General features: G+C 27.2%; 1 protein-coding gene across 5 annotated transcripts; it reads right to left on the bottom strand.

Annotated features, from left to right (window-relative positions):
* Positions 1 to 244: 244 nt before the first annotated feature.
* On the bottom strand, positions 245 to 18517 carry LOC147807301 (uncharacterized). Of its 5 annotated transcripts, none has more exons than XM_087168231.1 (9): positions 18364 to 18517; positions 14641 to 14913; positions 12069 to 12156; positions 11511 to 11665; positions 5476 to 5764; positions 4903 to 5008; positions 4142 to 4184; positions 3593 to 3731; positions 248 to 2434 (listed from the first exon to the last, which is right to left on the bottom strand). In XM_087168231.1, exons 2-9 carry the CDS (start codon positions 14801 to 14803, stop codon positions 1450 to 1452), a joined length of 1968 nt encoding a protein of 655 aa, XP_087024357.1. In that variant the 5' UTR covers positions 14804 to 14913; positions 18364 to 18517; the 3' UTR covers positions 248 to 1449. The 5 variants fall into 5 exon arrangements, with proteins under 5 accessions (XP_087024361.1, XP_087024360.1, XP_087024357.1 ...); XM_087168232.1 differs by lacking the exon at positions 18364 to 18517 and adding an exon at positions 16810 to 17193; XM_087168233.1 differs by lacking the exon at positions 18364 to 18517 and adding an exon at positions 16404 to 16538.
* Between the last annotated feature and the right edge of the window lie 627 nt (positions 18518 to 19144).

The following is a 19144-nucleotide window of genomic DNA, read 5'->3' on the forward strand; positions in this document are numbered from 1 at the left end:
TAGATTCCTGCTAATTGTATCAAAATAACGATTGAACACTTGTAGTTCAAAAATTTATAAACCTTATAAAAAAATATAATATGTTCTGCTCTTTCGATTTGACATAAATTGTCCTTTAAGAAGCATTTCCTTTTATTGAAATATAAATGTTTATAATTATAAATAAAACAATACAAAAAATTAAAATTTACACAGTTATTTTATTGAACAAAGTTTTAAAAATATCACAAGTTTTTAAAAAATATTGTAAATAAAAAACAAAGATTCTTTCCAAAAATAAAGCACAGTATGAAAAATAGTAACAATATACAATTACTGAATTAGCAACGTTCATAAATATGTATTTCGAAATATATAATACAATTTTTCTCCATTTAAAAAAATATGTTACAGGATAAAGAACAAAAAAATGTATTGTACATAAAATAAAAAAAAATCTATAGCAGCAGCTAATCAAACAATTAAAACATTGAGTTAATCCTAACATAAGTATACATCAATAATTACAAACGAAAACACAATGATTTCTAAACAGATTAGAATAACAAAAAAAATACAATAAAAAAATGAATATGTTCCGTATTATGCAATTAAAAGTAACTTATACTGACTTTCGGGTAACTTATACTGACTTTGTACATTATCTAGAATGAACATAAAATAACAATAACTTTAAAATACAGTTACATATGACTTTAAAATACATATGATATTATTTAGAAAACAACATTCAATAAGTAAGAAAAATACTATGCAACGTTATACTGACTTCAGGGTGTGCATTATTTATAATATACATAAAATAATAAGGACTTTAAAATACAAAAATTTTAATTTAAAATAGTTAATATTAATTTTATCAGTTACGGCAGAGTTTTGACAATCTGAACAAAAATTAAATGTTCATCGTCATTTGCTGCATACTAATACAGTAATTGTCAAATAATCATTTTATGAAAAATTACATTTGAAAATATACAAATTAAAAAAGAAATCAAATATAACATAATTTTAATAGTCAAACAAAAATTTGTTCATTGTCACTTTCTGCAAAAACTTTAAGCATAGACAAGTACGCAAAACACTAAAATATTGTATTTTAAAAAAACAACATTAAAACAAAATCAAGTAAAAAAAAAATATTTCCAATGGTGAATTCCTGCATACTCAAAACAGGAATGGTCAATTTATCACATTATAAAATATTACATTTAAAGATGTATTCTCTAAATGAAGAAAAAAATGAAAAAACAAGAGAATTTTAATAAAAGCTCATTCTGTGTCATTTACTGAATCAATTAGATTTTAGCACACTAATTTACATAACTGTTAAAAGCAGACTAGTATACAAAATATATAAATATCACATTTTGAAGAAAATAGAGACATCACAATTTTTTTAATTCAACAGATTCATTTCAACAGATCAAAATAGGTACAATTTTTTTTTCATTCTCTTTTTGATTTGTGACTTTTTTTCTTCAAATGAACACTCTTACGCTTTTTGTGACATGATTTTTTAATTTTATAAGCATTTTCTTTATCAGAACTTGAACATTCTTCATCCGGAGAAGATTTGATACAAGAAACTCTTTTGCTGACATAGCATCCATTTTCTTCCAATTTTATTCTTTTGTCACTATGTTCCTGGAAAACACTTCTTCTTTCAGACGCCTTCATGACAATATCTTCCGGCTCATAATCTGGTTCAAAATTGTCGAGAGACATTTTTGTATCAATAGGCTTAGAGAATATGCTGGAGCATTGTGCTTCAAAACGAGGCTTTTTCTGATACAAAGACTTATTTTGTTCAATATGCACTTCCTTTTCACCTATGTGCTTCTTACGGAACATCTCTTCTTTCTGAACAATGTCTCCTTTATCAGAACCAACAACCTGGGGAGGATAAGAGAACTTTCCAGAATCAGAAGAAAAACAAGGGAGATTTCTGGAATACGAAACCCACCGGTGAGAAGATCTACAGTGTTCTTTGGGAGAAGACGATCTCCTTCCAAGATGACACCTGGTTCGCTTGGTTGACTTCTTCCTAGATTGTATAAACTCTTTGTCGGTAGAAGATCGAGAATCAGAATTAGAAGATTTCCAGCATCTTCTGGAAGAAGAGGATCTCTTTCGTGGACGAGACTTGGAAGATCTTGATCGTTTGGCTGATCTCCGACTAGATCGGTGTTCTGTGCTGGTGGAAGAGTGATAATCGGAATGTGAATGTATTTTTGATATTCCAGGGAGAATTGTAGGATAATCTGGCGATTTTTCACTAGTTGAGTCAGACAAAGATTTAGAAGAAGATGACAACACGTGTTCATAACTAGGATGACCAGAGCTTCTACTTTTATTGCGAGGTAATTCCTCTCCATAATGGTTTCTGTCATATTTTTTACGATTCAAAGTTTCCAAATCATAATTGATACTCCTAAAACACATAAAGAGAAAAAAAAATTATAAGTTTAAAACAACAAACTTCTTTGCTTGTAAAAAAAAAGAAACAGATACACAGTCTTTACACAAAAACTACAATAGTTAAAAATAAAAGTCTCAGTGGCCCCCACTTTGAACTTTTAGACATAAGATGTTACGAATTTTCAAGAACAACTAAGAAATGATACACGTGATTGTTCGGTTTATGAAAGCTCTATTTATTGGCTTTGATTTTAAATAATAAATATGGTAAGCTTTATTAATGCATCAATATTAACAAAAATGTAATAAATGAATTATGACTCTGTGGTCCGAGAACACCAAAAGGAAAAAAAAACATACATTATGCATTTATTAATAATAAATGAAGTAACACAATTCTTTGATTTTAAACTTAAGATTTTACTCAGCCTAACTAATGTAAGTGCTTAGTTTTCATGTAAAAGATAATTAAAATATGGATAAATGGGGATAAAACAATATTGATGTAGTAGATAACTTTTGACATCTAATGATGAGTCACTGAGTAGTAAAAAGTAAAAAATTTACACTGAAATAAAATCCATGCTTGTTGTACAGACTTTATTTCCTGCAAGTTAGGTAATCATTTTATTTCACAAAAAAAAAATATTTAAATCCCCAATTCAATCATTAAATTAATACCTAATTTAGCAATTTTGTTCTAAACATGTCTAATTGATAGGGAATATATTTCATGTTTTAAATTCAATTACTAAATTTAAACTAGTTACTAAAAATTCCCGGGAAAATAAGTCATCACAAGCTGGTAAGAACAAGTTAATTGTACTGATAAGAACGTTTATAAAATCCACAATCACACTAGATTTCATAACTAATCTATACACCTCAAATGGTTTTAATAAAAAAGATATAAAATATCGTATTTGAAATTATAACCTTACTCATACAATGTTACTCAATTAAAATTCCTTAACAAACCCTCGAATTGTGGATTGGCCAAAAGAGTTACAGTATTTTAACAAACAGGTTAATATTTTCAATCAATCAGTCTTCTAATTCTTGTTTATTAACAAGGCGTGTTAACAAGAGCAATTACAAATTAAAAAAAAAGCATGAATGATATTTTTGAAAAATTATGAAAAGAAATAAAGAACACATTAAATAAAGTTACCTTTCATTCACGTTAAAAGCGACTGCAGAATCATGCACTTCATAACGACAACCCAAGTAAGTCGGAATTTGGCAAGGCAAAGGTTCTACTCCTGGTGGCAATGGTTCTGCTTCAAGATATGAAACGTCATCAGATGTATCTGGGGAAAAAAAAGAATAAAAATATAATAGAAATCAAAAGTTAAAAAATGCAAGCAACAGGTAAACAATCAGTAACATCCTGAAAAATTAATTTCTGGAGAAAATAAATATAAAAATTTGAATTGGATCACACGTGAAACATCGTAAAAGAATCAATATGCCTTACAATGTTTGTAACAAAAACCTGAAAACGTATTAAAAACAATGCTAAATAGAAAGTCAAGTAAAATCTACTTTTTTTTAATTAATAAAACTAATACTTTTTAATAGTTAAATAGCTTTAGAGTTTACATAAAAACAGATCAAAACACTAAAATTAACACTGAGGTATAAAATAAATACTGTTACGAGTTACGTATTACATTTAATCTAAATATTTGAAAGTTTTTTTTAGAAATCAGGAACTTACCACAATAAGAATAATCATCAAAATAGGAATCTCGAGTTGGCCTCTGAAGAAAAAGAAAGAAAATAAGTTATTAGAATACTTTACACACCTAAAGATGCAGAAAAATATTTAAATTCTTCTAACAAATTAGTTAAATTAATTATACCAAACATCATAAGCAAGGATATATCAAATGCATCAAAAACTTTACTTAGAAATACAAATCAAAGCCTCACAATTTTTCTTAAAGAATCCATATTAAAACTTATTTTAATTATTTACAGTTATTGCTAAAAATTTTAATAAAATCAAATATCAGAATCTTACAACAAAAAAACTTACTTAATCTTAATCTTGAATCTTAAAATAAAAAAAAAAGCAACTTCTTAAAAAAATAGCTTGACATTCAAAAAAAAATACTTAAGCAGCAATTAATTCAGGCACCTAAAACAGCATGACATTCATACAAAAAATTTAGAATTCATGTTAATAATTGAACATTTAAGAAAAGAACTATTGAAAAGATTTCTCGAAGTATTATTTGAAATGGCGAAAAAGAAAATTCAAATATAGTTTAAAATACTCAAAGAAAGATCCTTATTCCTATACTAGAATTTTTTGTGAAATTACCGATAGTAAATATTAAGGGCAAAAAACGAACTCAACAACACTGCTCATAAGAGCTTAAAACTCAAGAGTAAAGTAAATATGCATTAGTTGAAAATATTGAAACATTTAAAATTGAATTTTTAAGTTCATTAATGAAAATAATATTCTCTTACTTGTCCATATGTACATCTTGAAGTAATAATAGTCTCAATCTTCCTGCCAGATTGTATTCCATCACAAGAAGATTCATCTGCTATTGAATTTCCAAACTCTTGACAGCTAAAAAAAAGAAGAAGAAAATTAAAACATCAATAAAAAGAATGAAAAGGAAAAACTAACATAAAAGCATAAAAAAAAAGTCTAAGAAATTTTCTAAAGTACTAGAATAAGCAACTTTTTATTTCCAATGGTTTCACAAAAACAGCTTATCTAACTACCGTCAGCTAAGCACATCAAGGTGGAAAGTAAATTTTACCATTTAAAAATATTTCAAATATCTGAAATTTACGTTTTGTTAACCCTCTGGAGATAGGACACATGTGTCTATTTTATATATTATTAACATAAATTATTAAAATGATAAATAGAATATTTTTCACTCATTTTGACCTAAAATAATAAAAATTTTAAAAAAGTTGTAAAAATCTTTAATAAAAATTCTGTGACAAAGCATTAAATTTTTAAAAATGAAAATAAACCCAATTATTAGTACATTCACAATTAACAAAAGAAATCATTATGCTTACCTATTATCTAACTTTAAAGCTGTTGTAGGATCCTTTTTTATGGAATCTTTAACATCCAGTGGCTTTTTCTCAGTTTCAAGCGTCTTTTCTATCGCTTTAAAAAATTCAACAGTAGTTCTGAATTCAGGCAATTTAGATTTAGAACTTAGTTCAGAAAACTCTTGGTTTAAAGACTTGAAATTTTGCACAGCCTTTCGTAAATACAGACATGGAATTAGATTATCCGAATTAGCAACCTCAAAATCATGACAAACTGGGCACTCTGAATTGGAAAATGCTAGATAACCACCTGTAATAAACATTCATTTAAAGTAAGTTCATTATACAAGTATAAAACAAGTATTCTGAAATCTAATGAACTAACATTAATGTTTCAGTCATGTTATAACAGTTCAAACCATCTAACCTGTGTAAATGGTTTTCATATGAGTTGACCATGAAATGTAAGTAAATAAGTAAAACAAAGTCTCATACCTCTTTTAAATACATCAAATATAGCATTTCAGATAATTTTAACATAATTAAAGAAAGATTACATCATTAATATAAATGGGCAACAAGCTCTAAAAGTTTTGTAGTTATAAACTGTAGTCCGTGGATCGAGATTCAGACAGAAAGTAAAGTTTATTAACAAAAAGCAGACAAACATATACAAATTTAAAAAGAGAGCCATCTGGCGGTATAAAAAGAAAAAGACTTCGTAGCTATCCTTCCCAGGGAATGACAACAGTCTCCCCCTGCGAGAAGGATTTTACTTTTTAACACAAATAACAATATACATCAAAAATATTAATTCTCTTAATATAAATTTCAAATTAAACTTATTTTTTCCAAAGAAAAACTTAACTTCTCAAAAGTTACAGCTTTAGTTAAAAAATCAGAAATATTATCATTAGTATTCTTGTAAACAGTTTTTAAAATTTTATCTTCAATCATATCTCTCACAAAATGAAGTTTAAGGTTTACAAGCCTGGTTTTGTTAGAAGATTTACTATTATTCAACCAGTCAATAGCTGCTTGGTTATCAGAAAATATAGTAACAGGAGCATCAATAAATTTTTTACAGTTCAGTTCATTTAACATATTTATTATCCAATAAGTTCTCGAGCTGTGTCAGCTGCAGCAAATAATTCAGCTTCACATGTTGATAGTCCCACACATCTTTGTTTTCTACTTTTCCATGTTATAAGAGAATTACCTATCATAATTACACAACCTGAAAAAGATTTTCCTCCTTCTGCATTGCCCCAACTTACATCCGCACTACAGTTTAAAAAACCAAATTCTTCACCATAAAACAAGATCCTATCTTTTGAACTGTTCAAATATTTCAAAACTCTTTTAGCCAAAACGTAATGCCTCTTTTCAGGACGTTTATTGAATTGTGATAAATAATTAGTAACAAAATCAATATCTGGTCCGGTTCTATTTGCTAAATATAAAAGTTCACCGACGATTTCCTGATAATCAGTCTGATCTACTAAATCATCAGTAGGATTAAAACATCTATCTTCACCTTTAGTTATGGAAGTTGTTTTCTAACAATTTTCCAAACCATATTTTTTCATTAAAGATTCAATGTCATGAGTTTGAGATAAACCAATTCCGTTTTCTTTTTGAAATCTCAATGCCTAAAAATTTTGAATCATTAGTTGTTTCTTTTAATTCAGATGTTTGATTAAGTTTTGAAATGATATCCTTGAATAATTTCGAATTATTAGAAAATATTGCCAAATCATCTACGTATACACAAATTGCGAAAAAAATCATTATCATTAATTTTAGTAAATACGCAATTGTCAGATGCAAGTTGAGTGAGACCAATCTTTTTAAGTTCATTTTATAACTTTATATGCCAATTTCTACCAGATTGAGGTAGACCATAAATACTTTTATTTAATTTACACACTTTATTTTTACCATATTTATCTTCAAAACCTGGAGGTATTTCCATATATATAGTCTCATCAATATCACCATATAGATAAGCAGTTTTAATATCACAAAATTTAACAAATAAATCCAATTTTGCTGCTAAAGCATTTAATAACCTGAATGATTCAATATTTACCACAGGTGAATATGATTCAGAATAATCAAAATTTTTTATTTGATTAAACCCTGCTGCAACCAGTCGCGCTTTGTAAATTTTTCGTTGTTTTTATCGTTATTTTTAATTGTGTACAACCATTTACTTTTTATTATTTTTTCCTTCTTAGGCCTCTCAATTAATTCGAAAACCTTATGTTTCTCCATCGAAAGAAGTTCATTTTCCATTGCGGTTTTCCACTCGGAATATTTATTCTATTTATCGCTTGGTCACAATTTTGAGGAATAGATGATCCTTTCAAGGCTAAGTTCGCGTTGGCGGATATTTTATTTTTTATTCTTTCAGAACGTCGTCTTAATGTCGGAGTATTTTGATTATTTTCGTTATGCGAATCGGTACTTTCTTGAGACGATTTATGAGAAAAAGAATGTTCACTCCTTGATTCGGGTGGAGGGGAGTTTTGGGTTTCAGTTTCGATTTGCTGTTGAGATATATTAAACTGGGTCAAATCCTCAATGTTCCACATGCTACATTCATTTTTTGTCAGAAATTTACTTCCTCTTAATGATTCGTTATATTTAACAGATCGCTCCTCAATTACAATATTTTTTATCGACATCATATATTCTATAAGCGCGCCTTTCTCTAGAATAACCGACGAAAATCCCACGTTTTCCCGGAATATCAAATTTATTTCGGAATTGTTTAGGTATATGAAAATAAACGACGCATCCAAATACCTTTAAGTAGTTAAGTTTAGGTTCTTTTCCTGACCATATTTCAATCGGAAGATTCTGTTTATTTTTACGCGGTGTTAGATTAGAAATGTGAGTGCTAAAATTTATCGCTTCAGCCCAGAATTTTAATGGTAATTCACTTTCATATAATAATGTCCTAGCCCTTTCTAGTAATAAATACTTTTATGGCTCGCTCAGCACGTCCATTCGACGAAGGATTATACGGTACTGTTTTTTCATGTATGATCCCATATTTTTCTAGAAAACTATCAATCTCGCTATTAGCAAATTCTAAACCGTTATCTGTTCTGAATCTTTTGATTTTCTTATTCATTAAATTTTCATACCTTTCTTTAAATATACAAAACATTTCAAACACTTCATTTTTATGTTTCAAAAAATAAGAAAAGTACATCCCAGAAAAATCATCCACTAGTACTAAAAAATATCTTGAATTCCCTAATGAATCACAATTTATTGGGCCTGCTAGGTCCGCATGAATTAACTCTAATATAGAATTACTTTGAGCAATATTAATTGTTGGATGACTTTTATGGGTTACTTTACTTATATCACAAGATTCACAATGATAATTTTCAAAAACTTTAAAATTTATGCCAATAACATTTTGCATTTTAACCATTTAAATGACATAGTCTTTTATGCCAAATATAAGTATCCAAATTATTTACTTCATTACATTCTAACTCAGAATTATTTACATCATTATAATCAAAAAAGTTAGGTGAAACGTTATTACAGGGTTCCATTAGAATTTCAAAACGATTGTTTACTTTTACAGCTTTTAAAACACTGCGATTATCATTAGTTAAAATCAAAATATCATTACCTTTAGATTCTATTTTATAACCTTTATCAATTAATTTAGATACTGAAATTAAATTGTTTCGTAAATCTGGTACATATATTACATCGTATATTGTTAGATTTTTACTGCAATTATCAACTGTTGTTGTAGCTTTTACGATGCCAATGCCTTTAGAAATTAAATTTGACCTCTTACCTGCTAATTGTATTATTCCATTAGCATGATTAATGTTTTCAAAAAAGTTTAAATCTTTTACCATGTGTGAAGTAGCACCAGAATCCAAAATGAAAACAGTTTTGTTTTTACTGGTAGCACTAGAATTTATTTGGTTTTGTTCTTGTTCTGCAGCAAGTGCAAAATTTTCACTAGAATGTTTATCTTGATTTTCAAATGCACAATGAGCGTTATTGTTTTTGGTTTCGTTCATACCCGATTTATAGTTAGTAAATGTTCTTTTTTCTTGAGATCTTTGGTTCTGATTTCTCTCGTTCTTGTTTCGGAAATAGCAGTCTTAATGCTATTTCCGTGAATCGTTTCTGCTGCCGTGAATCGTTTCCGTCTTCTGCTATTTCCGTGATTCGTTTTATGGCAGATGAAACATTTTTTCTTGCTTCTATTTTCATATTTATATTTTACTCCGAATGCTTCTGTTCATCTAGGAATATCATTCTTTAATTTTAATAAGATGTTTTCTTCTTCCCGCAGTATTTCTAAAATTTCCTCCATTTGTTTTTCGCGTTGGGTTTTCAGAATTTCCCTTATTTTGGACAACTTTCCTCGTAACCCTCTAACAGTATAAAATACAAGTTCTCTTTCTGTAATTTTCAGACCCAGTGACGAACATTTTGTTTGAAGTCCACGTGATCTTGCAATATAGTCTGACACATTTTCATTTTCTTTCATTTCAAGATTTTTTACTTCGTTCCTTGCATCGATTTTTCGATCTTCTGTTTTACCAGTAAATGTGCTTTGAATTTTTTCCCATAGAATTTTAGCATTAGTTTCGTTTGCGAACTGAAGACTTTGGTCATCAGACAGCGATAGTTGTATGTATGCAACTGCATCATTGTTTAATGTCCATTGTTCCCGCAATTTCGGATCAACGGGGGCTTCTTTGGTTAGCACATTAGCAATTTTCTTAAGTGTCAGCAAAGCCTTGACTTTAATACTCCACTGGTAAAAGTTTTCACTGTTCAGCAGTGGGATACACGGCAGATCCCGATTCATTTTTGGACCCAAACGATGTAAATCACAGCGAAACTTCGTGAAACTTTCTACTGCGTCATAATTTTCAAAACCACAACCGTGCTGCCAACTGTAGTCCGCGGATCGAGATTCAGACAGAAAGTATTAGTTTATTAACAAAAAGCAAACAAACATATACAAATTTAAAAAGAGCGCCATCTGGCGGTATAAAAAGAAAAAGACTTCATAGTTATCCTTCCCAGAGAATGACAACATAAACTTTTGCATGAAATGTAATTTCCTACTGAACAGAAATTCTATTACATATCATACAAAACACTTGCTACAGTTTTATAACACTATTAAATTAAATAAAAAAATTTTTTATTACTTAGTAAAATTCTTAATCTGAAGAATGTGAGTTTTTAAAACTTTACAAAACAGAACATTTTAAGTATAATTATTAACTAGTTAAATGCAACTGTATTTAATTATAATTATTACTTCAATACATCTCTCTATAATATAATGATTATGTCAAATTTCTGAAAAGAAAATAACAAATATTTATAAAAAGTTTTGCTTAGTAAAAAATATCTTTAAGTAAAAAATTTACGTGTACAAAACTTTGCAGAGCAGATATATGCAATTTAAAAATAAAAAAAAGTGGGGTTAACACCTGAATATTAAAACTTAAAAAATTAGATCTGCCTGAATCAAAGAATTACTCAGAAAAAGTATATATAGGGGCTTGGTTTAAGAACAAGATCAATGGTTACCACCAATTAAATTAAGTAAAAGTAATTAAGTCAAGTACATATTTATAATTGAGTATATATTTTAGTTTCAAAAACACGGGGGGGGGGGAGGAATTTAAGAAAAGCAAAAACTACATTATAAGCTCCTAAAAGGTAAACTAACTCTTTCCATTATATTTACCACTAATTTACCATATTCTAAGCTTTAAAGGAATAGGGATAAAATGCTCTAAAAAGTAAATATAACATCAAGGGATTTGTAATTAACTTCCAAAGACTAAAAAGATGAGAAGTTTAACCAACCAATATAAAAGAAATCCTTAAATAGAGGAATCTTTTTTCGGTACTTAATTCCATTAAATAATTAACAATTACAACAAATTAGGATTTAGCACGAAATTTCAATACATACAGACAAAAAAATTTCAAAAATGAATGCTCTTAAAAAAAAAAAAACTTCTTTTGTAAAAACTTACACTCATAACAAAAACTATTTGCACAGCAAGGAGCTAAAACTGCATCTTGTAGAAGAGAGTTGCAAGTGTTACACAATAATTCCTCGGGAACATCATCAGTAATCTCGGGAACCACATTATCTTCCAGCATCTTCTTCTTGTCAATACAATATTGGCTAAAAAAATTAATCAAATATTTAAATAAAAAAATCGGTGAAACAAAAACTTTACCAAATATATTTTTAAAAAAATAAATGAAAGAATTATTGTTTAATATCATTTAAAGCCGTAAGTTTCCAAGTGTGAAACAAAAAGAAAATTAACCTCTATTAAAAAATAAAAGAGAATAGCATATTATTGATCCTAAACTTTATTTCCTTAGCATTACTCCCCATGCTACATTTTTCTTTTTTTTTTTACTGAACATACTCTATAGCAAAAATAACATACTTTCAAGCATAATTTAAAAATTACCCTAAATTATAAACTAATTAAAAAAACTAATAATATTTTGAGCAATTTAGTACATAATTACATAAAGTTAAACAAAAAAAATTAATAAAAACCAGCATTACTTACCTATTTCTCTTCAACGCACTCGCGACAGGAACACGCGTAATACGAATTGCGGTATTTTTTGGTATAACTGCATTATCATCGTCGTAAACTGGCATCAGCAAATGAAAATGAATAAAATTTAATTAATATATTACAAAGTTTAGTTACATAAAAACTAAAAGAAATTTAAGAAATGAAACATAGGTAGGTTTGAGAACAAAATTTTAAAAGTAAACATAAAGAAAAATTGGCAATAAATTAAATTATAACTCCAATGAAGCAAAGAGAATAAATCACAGCCAAAATAAAAAATAAAATAATTCAAAACAGAAAAACCTTATCTAATTAAACAAAAAAAAATTAAATATTGAAAAAATAAATTAATACAAACAAAAGATTTATTCGCAATGAATGACTCTAAAACTCAACAGTGTGCAAGTTTTTAAAAGAAATCAAATCAAGCCACAACATAGAGCCTAATGACATTTTATTAGATCATAAATTTTAGCATAAAATATCATTACAACTACATAATGTAAAATGTACAATCTAGCTATGTACAGTTACATTTTTTGTAATTTTTTTGTAATAAAAATATATTATACATAACATACTTTTGAAAGTCAAATAAAACATAAATTTAATAAATTAAGACTTTTTGCACTGATATTAAAAACAGAAATAAATGTTATCCCTTATTTCACGTACGTGAATATTAGTTAGCAAGACTAATACCCTTTCAGCATATGATTGAGCACAAAAAACACTACTTTTCAGGAACATAAATGAATAATTCTCATTACAGTTTACTTGATGTGATAAAAAAAAAGTTTGGATATGATTCAACTTTAATCAATTGGTTTTTGGTGCATTCAGTGAGTTTCGGACTTAAATCAAGCCTTGAAATACTATAAAGATAAAAATCACAGACAACAACTACTTTCAAAATTGTACATGAGTACTTTTACTGTGATAATAAAGTAACTATAAATGATGTGTTAATACTAATTCATCCATCTTTAATTAGCAAATACTAAACAAAATGTAAAAAAAAGAAAGAAAAAAATTTTCCTTTTAAACTTAAAGCTTGTTATTGAAGAAAAGCTATTTCTAAACAGAATAAATTAATGATTTTTATTAACTTTACTACTAAGAAAACAGGTGTCATTATTGTACATTTTATACTATTAAATTAAAAACCATTATATTAATGTGTAAAACCTTTGCCTTTGGGGAATTTTTTAACACTTGAATAAATCTCTGAATTTCCGTAATTGGACTAATTAAATATTCAAAGAAATGTGGATCTGGATATATGTGCAAAATAGTGGGAGACAATTAAAAAAAAATTTTCCAATTCCTTTGCAATCACTTATACAATTTATTATTTTTTTCTTATATACTATACAATATTGCAAAGCACATACAACACAGTAAGTACTGCATATTACACAATTTTACACAGTGTGAGACGAAAAAGACATATACACTGAGATATACTCTGCAATAAGATACAAGACAGAAACTTAATTTTTTACATTACTAATTATTATTATTTAGATAAATACCAAATTAATGATTCCAAGTAACAAAAAAAAGTTCAAAGTGAAATCAAAATATGTCAAATAGAGTTTTTAGATAGTTCCGAAATAATCAACATTTCTGAACAGATTCTAACAATGTCCTTAAAGTAGTGAACTTCCTCTTTAAAAACAAATTATTGAAACAGATTACAAAAAAGTGATATTAGAAAATAATATTAAACACAATAACTTTTAGCGTCATGATATGCAGAATAATATTTGATAAATTTGTGACAGTATCCAGGGACCAATACAGGTGGATTTTATAAGAGTTTTTTTTTTAATTATTTTATAAAAAATTTTATTTGAAAAATTGGAGCCAATAAAAATTAGTAAAAATAAATGTTTTACAAAAATTTCAACCCTAATCTTTAATAGTTTCAATGCAATCATGTGGTAATTTACTTTAAAATATTATATAAAACAAAAAGCAACATCCCTTGATATTGTATAAAACAAAATGCAACATCCCTTGTAATCTTATTAGAATATTTTTGCTACCCAACATAAACAGAACAATTACATAAACTAAAAAGTTCTTCGCAATAAAATAATATGCATTTTTCAAAAATTTTAGTTTAAGTTAAATATATTTAAATTTATTTGAAAAATTGGCCTACAAATATATTATTTAGTACACTATTTAAAAACAATAATATTATGTGATATAAATAATTAGAAATAATACAAATCAATTAATTCAATAATTTATATTTAAAATAGCATAAAAATTATATTTTTGAAAGAACAATATCACAGAAAACAATACAAGTGATGTTTTTCATTGCTATATTTTAACGTAAGAATATGCTAAAACATGTATATTATAAAATTATGTTAATTTAATCCATTTGTGAATTCTAGCTATGGTTTCTTGTCCTATATTATCATAATTGCAAAGTTTTTATTCCTTTTTAGAAAAAATAAACTCTTAATTACTTATAAACATAACCAAGCACAAGTTTAATATTAACGAATAACACAAAAATGAAAAAGTCCATGATCCTTACCTTCCTTTGTTTGAACATTTGTTATTCGAAGTGAACAGCCTAAACTTATATCCAGATTTCTGTACTGCAAAACTGCTCTCTTTATGAGTCCAACAGATGTGAGAAGACCTTTAAACTCCACAATGTTGCGATTTCCTAGGCTTTCAATTTGGCAAGCAGACATTATGGATCATCAAGTTCTTGACAGTCTTTATTCAAGCAACAGCTCAAACAGCAACAGTACAGATTGTAGATCAATAAGACTCAAATTTCTTTCCTCTTTCAGAGTAATGTCTAGAAAGTATAATACAATAATAAATTTTAATTTTATTTTACAATTATAAGCCTTGAATGCTAGATACAGTTAAAGGAATTTAAAGAGTGCCCTAAGAGGCCTTCATGTCCCAATGTCCCTGTCATCAAAAAATATATTAAAGTAACGCAAATTCAATTCTCGTTCAATGGAAAAAATCAGACAAAAGAAACTATTTAATTATAACTTTTCAACATTGGCTTTTAGAGTTTTTCTTATCAATCTCAAATAACGCTTTCTTTTTAAACCTCAAGTCCAAAATAATACTCCGTTTGTTTTAATTCAAAGTAAGGATATAAAAAAATATTTATACAAAAATGTCAAAATATTATAAAAAATTCAAAATATATGTAATGAAAGTGCTTCGATTACTTTTTCTTCATTCAAAACAAAGGACACAATAAAATAACAAGTTAAATATGAAAATCTTTGTTAAATAGCATATTCTGTGAAATTAAGATGGTGAAACTCAATGGTGAAAGCTGATGCAAAAACCCACACTTTTTACCATCCTGTCTGGAACCAAAGAATTTTTCTAGAAAAGTATATGTTCATTTGAAAAAATTTAAAAATAAATCCATTAACCATTCATTTTCATTTACTTCTTGAAATACTAACATAAATGAGATCATTGCGCTTAAATGAGAATTGTAGCTTTTCCGGCGCATAAATTCGCTTAAATACAAATTCAAGTGTCTTCGAGAAATACCGTGGTGTATCTTGTCTAAAGAAAACTAACTCACACAGTCAAGAATTACACAGTATAAATATGATAATATTTGTGGTTATTACGCAGAAGCTATCTCTTTTTGATAATATCGGGTTTGACTAAAATGGTCAATGGGGGAAAAAAATATTCCTACCATTAAGTACCAAAAAAAAAAAAAATCCTGCTGATTAAATTCCAATTTATGATTGGAACTCTTGTCTTTGAAATATGATTTCTACAAGAAAAGCAGCTCCGTATTAGTTATTAAATACCAATAGAACCTTAAGAGCTTCAAACTAAGAAATTGGAAAATGAAGGCATGAGACAGACCAATAGTGAGTTCAATTGTTAGAGGTGATAATTAATAAATAATAATGTAAATTAATAAATAATGCTTAATAAAAATTTAAAGTAATATTTATAGATACAATAATCCTCTGGCTGACGTGCCTTGCTACTCAGAGCTGCCCAGTCTCTTAAGTCTTACATTTAAAATTTAAGAATAAAAATATATATATATATATATAAGCATAATTTTTTTAAGGAAATAGGTACAGTTATCACAACTGGAGAAAAATGTTTCATTTTCAAATCAATAGATATTAAACAATTCCAGTCATGTTGGGACATTGCAAGACTGAGCTCTACAAGTCCTGAATAAAATCATTTAAGGACATCAAAAACCTCAACCCTGACAAAAACAGAGTCAAAGGGAGATTATAAAAATGTTAATTTAAAACTAAAATAAAATTCTTAACTTACAGATATAGTAAAAAGACTGCCTTTTTTCTCTCAACAATTTTTAATTAAAAACGAAAAATTATAAAAGAACACAAGTAACAATATAGATACTGAGAACTTCTAACATAATCATTGATCAACAATCAATCTCACAATCGAATCAGACATGATGTTTATACTCAATGGCAAAATAAATTAAATGATATTTCAATAGGCAACAAAGTGCGAGGGTATTTTAATATAAATAGCTTTTTGTACCTCGTTTGCTAGGGTTAATTTTTTATTCAAGGAACTTTAAAATAGCTTAGTAAAGGAAATACAGCGCACAAAAGACGCAATTTATTTCGATTTCAGAAAAAACTATCAAATATATTCAAGTACACAAATGTGAAATAAATAATTTGTAGACAAAGTTCGAGGAACTTACAAGGCAAGCAATAACCGCATTCAATTAAAATAATGCTGTTTCTTTTTCAATAATTTAAAACAACTTGTATTTAGCCCTTCACTGACAAAAGAAAGAAAATAACACTTTCTTGAAAAGTAGTCGGAGATTGCTTTAAAAAAAAAATTGAGGAATGGAAATATAATTAAACAGTATATTCTACCCCACCCCCTTTCTCATAATCACAAACTGCATTGCGAGGAACAAAACTAATTACAAATATAAAACAGAAGTACTACAGAAGAAAGCATGCTTTCCTATTTACAAAAGCTTTCACTTTCCTATTTCTGTCGTGTTAAAGTAAATTCAACATAACTCACCTTTTTGTGCTTTAACCTAATCTTCCTTTAAGAGTGGTTTTTGGACGATCTACTTCTTCCTTCTTAACGCGTTTGTTACTCGATTAACAAATTTTATCTCAAAAAAAAAATAAACCTAGTAAAAGTTTATCAAAGCAAAGCATTTTTGAAAAATTAACTTATGATAAAATTTTTTTTAATAAATCACTGAAGGAGCAGGTTTTTAATGCTAATAAAGCCCTCCGTAAAATTACATAGAAAACGAGAAAATGAAAAGAGCTTCTGACAAAGTTAAACGCAGTTTATACTTATTAACGAAGATATTATTATTGTCTCTGTCCAGGAAATATATGGTTATTAAGTAGTTCTAGTTATGCAGTAAAAACAAAACTAGTTATCTTAAATATATTTAATGAGAAAAATAGGTCAGTAAATTGATTCTTTCCGATAAACAACACTTTACACTTTAAAAAAATGGCCGTCATGAAATTTGTACAAATTGCTTAACCTCAAATATATTAACCATTTTACACTTTAACTAAAAGAAATTAACAAATGTTTCCAAATTTCTACAAGCTTTAAAAAATAAATAATCAAAAAAATAAGTAAATAATATAAAAAATTAATGAATAAAGTACTTCAAAAGTCTTTTAACGTTCAAAAAGTAAATACTGTAAATCAAACGCTTAAAAAAAATATTTAAGAATATTTCATTTCCTAATCTTCAAAAATGAAAAAAAAAAATTATCAAAATCTAAATTTTCTTTGTCAAGAAAATTCGTACTTATGAAATATTTTATGTAATTTTAATTAACTTAAAATTCATTTCTGAATCAATTTTTTTCTCTTTGATTATAATTGATTAGAAAAATAATTATATATATATTTAATTATATATTGATGTAAAGAATAGGGAGATTCTTAAATTCAAAATTATCTCGAGAAAACCTTCGTAATTCCTTAAATAAAGTTCTTTTTTAATATTATAATAAAAGTACAGATTTCCACGCATTTAAGAAAATTTAAAGTGTTATGCATTTAACGTTTCATTTGTCAACAAATATATCACAAATTAATGTGTTGAAAACACATTAATTTGTCACATAAAAACAGTAAAGAGTTAAATACAAAAAAAAAAAACATGTTTTTAAAGTGCAATTTTATCCTACTTAAAAACTATAACAATCATAAAAATAACATAAAACAATTAAATTAAATGTAAATTAAATGCACTCACTCCACAAATCTAAAAAATCTTCTAAAAACTTCACAATAAAAAGTCGAAGATCAAGACAGGAAACTCAGGAATATTTAAATCAAGAAACACAGGCGCTCACATAAAGTATGTATCAGTAAACTGCACTCTCTGAAGCCAAAAACGAAAATGGTTCAGATTATTGAACACCAATGATTGGTCCAAGGGTTGCCGACGCGCATGAGGGAAGAGATATCAGTTCCAGAATTGTCCTTTATCGCTCCTGCCCTCTAGTGAAAGGAGAATTTGATTCACCTCCCCACGTAAAAGTTTCGTGAAAACCATAACTATACAGAAATAAATAATAATTTTTCTTCCAGATTTATTGAGTAAAATTATTTTTTTTTCTGTTATATTTCAATTGAAAATAAAAAATTATAATAAATTGTGCAATTTTAAGTATTCTTTTTTCTAGGGTTCCAAAAACTGACTTTGATCCAAACAGACCATAGTTTTTTAAATTTTTATCAAAATTATATAACTAACTTTTTTAGAAATAAATAGTTCTAAATAAAAAGATAAAATTCTTCTTCGTTGCATATTTTTATCAAAAATTTAAATAGATACATTTCTCCTTCTACTGGAATGATATTATACAGATATTTCCCATATTTTATACGAAATAAACAATAAAATAATAATTAACTCGCTAAAGGTTTGAGTAATCCATTACGTTCATTTTCTCATTTTTTATCTTCGCATGGCCCCCAAATATTTTTTTTTACTCTTTCTCCTTTTTCAAAAAATAAATAAATAAATGCTA

The sequence above is a fragment of the Parasteatoda tepidariorum genome, chromosome 7 (genome assembly GCF_982258835.1).
Source record: "Parasteatoda tepidariorum strain Cologne lab strain chromosome 7, Ptep-v5.0, whole genome shotgun sequence".
NCBI classification, from domain to species: domain Eukaryota; kingdom Metazoa; phylum Arthropoda; class Arachnida; order Araneae; family Theridiidae; genus Parasteatoda; species Parasteatoda tepidariorum.